At 36.0% G+C, this 4,311-nt stretch overlaps 1 protein-coding gene across 1 annotated transcript; it reads left to right on the forward strand.

Moving 5' to 3' along the window:
- The first annotated feature begins 864 nt into the window (after nt 1–864).
- LOC141109889 (olfactory receptor 5V1-like) lies at nt 865–1,797 on the forward strand. Its single transcript, XM_073601146.1, has one exon. The coding sequence runs from the start codon at nt 865–867 to the stop codon at nt 1,795–1,797; it is 933 nt and encodes a 310-aa protein (XP_073457247.1).
- Nucleotides 1,798–4,311: the final 2,514 nt, after the last annotated feature.

Consider the following 4,311-nt stretch of genomic DNA (forward strand, 5'->3'; position numbering starts at 1 on the left):
GAGAGTTGACAGCAACAGATTCCAAATGCAAATAGCACTCTGGACCTTTTATCTGCTCCTTGTAAATGGGATAATGAGAGAAAAACACATACCTGGGCATGGAACAGCTGAGCAGCCAATTGTCCCATTACTTTTGGTCCCTTAAAAAGTGAGAGGCACATATACAAACTGTTGTAATTTCTACACCGTTCACCTGATTTGGATGTAAATACCCTCAAATTAATTCTGAAAGTCTGCAGTTAAAGCACATCTTGTTTGTTTCATTTCAAATCAATGGGGCCGAGTAATCCTTTTCATATGGCAAACTAGATTTTGTGAAACTGCTACAAACCATTCTACAGACCAATTTTCCAAAAGAATGCTATAGAAAAAAAGGTTATCAATCATAATATAACATCCTATTTGATTTAACATAAAATGTGCCATCAAGTCTTTTCTCTTGTCTACAAAGCACTTGGTACTTCAGTGACAAATCATTTTTATGGTATATTTAATATTAATATTTAATAACTTAAGTATAAATCTCAACCCTAGCACTTTTATTTTTACTTGGCCCCGTGTTACTAATGAGTAATGACTGTTTATGGGTATTCTAGGAACAATTCAGATGCTGGTCTTCCAAGGCATATGCCACCCACAACTGACAACCAGGTACCAGCCACTAACACATGGATGTATAAAAAATAATAAAAATAGAACACAAAATGTTTAACTTCGTACCAAAGGGGCTGAGAAATCCCTTTCATATAGAAAACTAGATTTTGTGAAACTGCTATAAAGCATTTTACTGACCAATTTTCCAAACAGAATGCTATAGAAAAAAAAGTTATCAATCATTACGTTTGTCTTTTGCAGAAATCGAAAATGACTGCAAATAACACTATGGTAACACAATTTATTCTTCTTGGATTTTCAATGTTAAAGGAAGTTCAACCTTTGCTCTTTCCACTGTTCTTGTTCATGTATATTGTAACAGTGGCTGGAAATGTATGTATAATCCTAACATATAATTTAATTAACAATCTGCACACACCGATGTACTTTTTCCTGGCCAATTTCTCCTTTTTGGAAATATTTTATGTGACATCTACTATCCCCAATATGTTGTCCAACTTCTTGTCAAGCAATAAAGCCATTTCTTTTTATGGTTGTGTCATCCAAGTGTATTGTTTCCTACTTCTGGCAGGAACTGAGTGCTATATGTTGGCTGTCATGGCATTCGATCGATATAATGCCATTTGTCGACCCCTGTTATATACAGTTATTATGAATAAAGGATCTTGCGTTAAGCACATCATTGGATCATGGTCCATTGGTGCAATCAATGCAGCATTACACACAGTTCTTACGTTTTCTTTACCATTTTGCAGATCAAATCAGATTAACCATTTTTTCTGTGAAGTCCCATCTTTGCTTAAACTGTCATGTCAAGACACCTGGATCAATGAGTTGACAATATTTACCGCTGCTGGTTGTATCATGATTGGCTCATTTATATTGATAATGCTCTCCTACATACAAATCATCTCAATAATTCTACAAGGTCATTTAAGTTCTGGGAGGAAGAGAGCATTTTCAACTTGCACCTCTCACTTGATAGTGATTGCAATATTTTACGGCCCTGGAATAATTGTGTATTTTAGACCCAAGTCTAATTATGACTCATCACAAGATACCATGGTCGCGCTGATGTATACCGTGATTGCACCCTTATTAAACCCATTTATATACACCCTTAGAAACAAAGAAGTAAAATTAGGAATCAAAAAGATATTTTGTCAAAAAACAAGACACTGATTTGTCTTTATTGTAACAAACAACTAAGGTGATATTTTAAGGATAAAGTCTTGTTCACAGTGCTGGGACAAGGACAATCAGTCCCCAAGGCAAAGATGGGAAACTGTGCACCCCCCCTGCCGCCGCCTATCAGAAACAACCCCGCCCACTCGTTGGTGGAGAATGGGAGAAGGCCAATAATGGCGAGTGCCAAAATGTGTGTAATGTTTGTTGCATGCAATGAAATAATACCAGTAAAAAGTTTAAAATTAGTGTGCAATTATGGGACTAATGCCGCGTACACACGGTCGGACTTTCCGATGGGAAATGTTGGATGTGAGCTTGTTGGCGGAAAGTCAGACCGCGTGTATGCTCCATCGAACATTTGTTGGCGGACTTTCCGCCAACAAATGTTTGCTTAGTAGGTTCTCAAATTTTCCCCCAACAAAATTTTGTTGTCGGACTTTCCGATCGTGTGTACACAAGTCCGTCGCACAAAAGTTCACGCATGCTCAGAAGCAGAAGCGGCCGCTCTTGTAAACTAGCGTTCATAATGGTGAATTAACATTTGTGACGCGGCAAATTAGGAAATCTCCAAATGCAGCGCACAATTCTCTTCTTCTGTAAAGGGATAATAATGAAGCTGCTTTGCCGGTGATACTGATGGAGTTATTGCAAACAAAGTTTCAAAGGCTTTTTTTTTTTTAAGTGATATCAAGAATAATAATAATAAAAGCGCTAAATGAAAAACACAAAAAGAAAAGCGCAAATCAACACTCGCCAAACTTCTACTAACACAAAATTAGCAGAAGGAGCCCAAAGGGTGGAGCAAAAGAGCTGAAAAACCACCTAGTACGTCTAGTACATCACTACGAACGTAATTGTTAGCCAACATTTAGGTGACCGTGTGTATGCAAGACAAGTTGGAGCCAACAACCTTCGAACAAAATTCCACGGTTTTGCTGTCGGAAAGTCCGATCGTGTGTACGGGGCATAACAGTGGCAAAGGGAAAATTTGTTCCTGCATCAGCAGTGTCACTGAAAATAAAAAATGTTGGTGGTGTGACTGGAATGAAAAAAACATCCCTGGAAGGAAGTCTTCGTGATTGCATCTAAAATATTTAAAAAAATAATACAACCAGATCCATATATAACTTTACTTAATTTAAAACCGGAATGGTTAACACTCTCTCAATTCAAACTTATGATCCAACTAATAACGGCTGCAAAACAAACAGTGGCCAAAGCATGGAAATCTCCTACGTTGGTACTAGCAGAAACAATTCACAGAACGAATAATACAATGTCCCATGCTAAGATGGTAGCCATCGATCAAAATCAAATTCCAAAATTTGAAAAACTTTGGCATCCTTGGATAAAACAACAGTTCCTGTCAAATTTCAATGACTCTGTCCTGTTGCCATGGTAACAGATTAAATGACTTACAGAGACACCCATTCTAAGGGTTCAAAGAGAACTAAAAAGAATAATAAACTGACGAGCGGGACAACCTTGTGGACCATACCTCTGCCTTTCTACCCTTTTTCTTCTTTCTCTTTCCTTTTCTCCACCTTACAATTAAAGCTCATTATCAGAATTTATTTGACCTATATACACTCTACTTGTAAACAATATGTATAGTAGGTATAAATCATTTAAATACCTACAAAAGTAACTAAGGAAATGATATATATCTTTAATTTAGGTTTACGTGAACCCAATGTTTAATATTTGAAATTTCATGATATTTACCTATATAAACCCTACTGTAAAACAATGAGCTTACTTTATAGATCCTTGTAAACTTACTTTATGTATCTTTATAATATTGTATACTCAATAAACTTCTTTTGACAAGGAAAAAAACATCCTTGAGTTGGTTAAAAAAAAATATATCTGACCTATCACAACCGTGGTTAAAGCAGTGACATGTCTCCATCCCTAGTATATAGCATATGAAAAGGTCAGAGAGGGAAATGGGACTTTGCATGAGGCATGTCAATGTGTATAATACTTAAGTGAATCCCTGAGTTGGTGGTGTCACTGAAAAGAACAATGGTTGGTGGTGTCACTGAAATGAAAATGTCCCTGCGTTGGTTGTGTCACTGAAAAGAAAAAAAACTACCCTGCATATGTGGTGTCACTGAAAGGAAAAAATATGTACAAGGGAAAAAAACTGCACTTTATAGTGAGCAGCAGCTTATTGTGGGATATACACAAGAGAAGCTGCGCTAATTGTGATACAAAATGTTGTTTTAAAACCTAAAAAAAATTGGCTAGGTCATGCTACATCTGAAGTGAAGTTTCAAAAAATTAATATCTTTAAAAAAATTAATATATTAAAATTAATATCTCAAAAAATTAATTGTCTTAGATTAAGTGAAACAGTTCAACAAAAATATTGAAATGAGCGAACTAATCCAAATTTAAAAAACAGATGCAAAAATATGGCACAAAATGTGTAAAGTCCAAGATACTTTGAATATTCCAAACAGATGAAAAAATGCACCCAGTGACTTTATCATAACGAAGTGC

This window comes from Aquarana catesbeiana, linkage group LG10 (genome assembly GCF_042186555.1).
Source record: "Aquarana catesbeiana isolate 2022-GZ linkage group LG10, ASM4218655v1, whole genome shotgun sequence".
Classification (NCBI taxonomy): domain Eukaryota; kingdom Metazoa; phylum Chordata; class Amphibia; order Anura; family Ranidae; genus Aquarana; species Aquarana catesbeiana.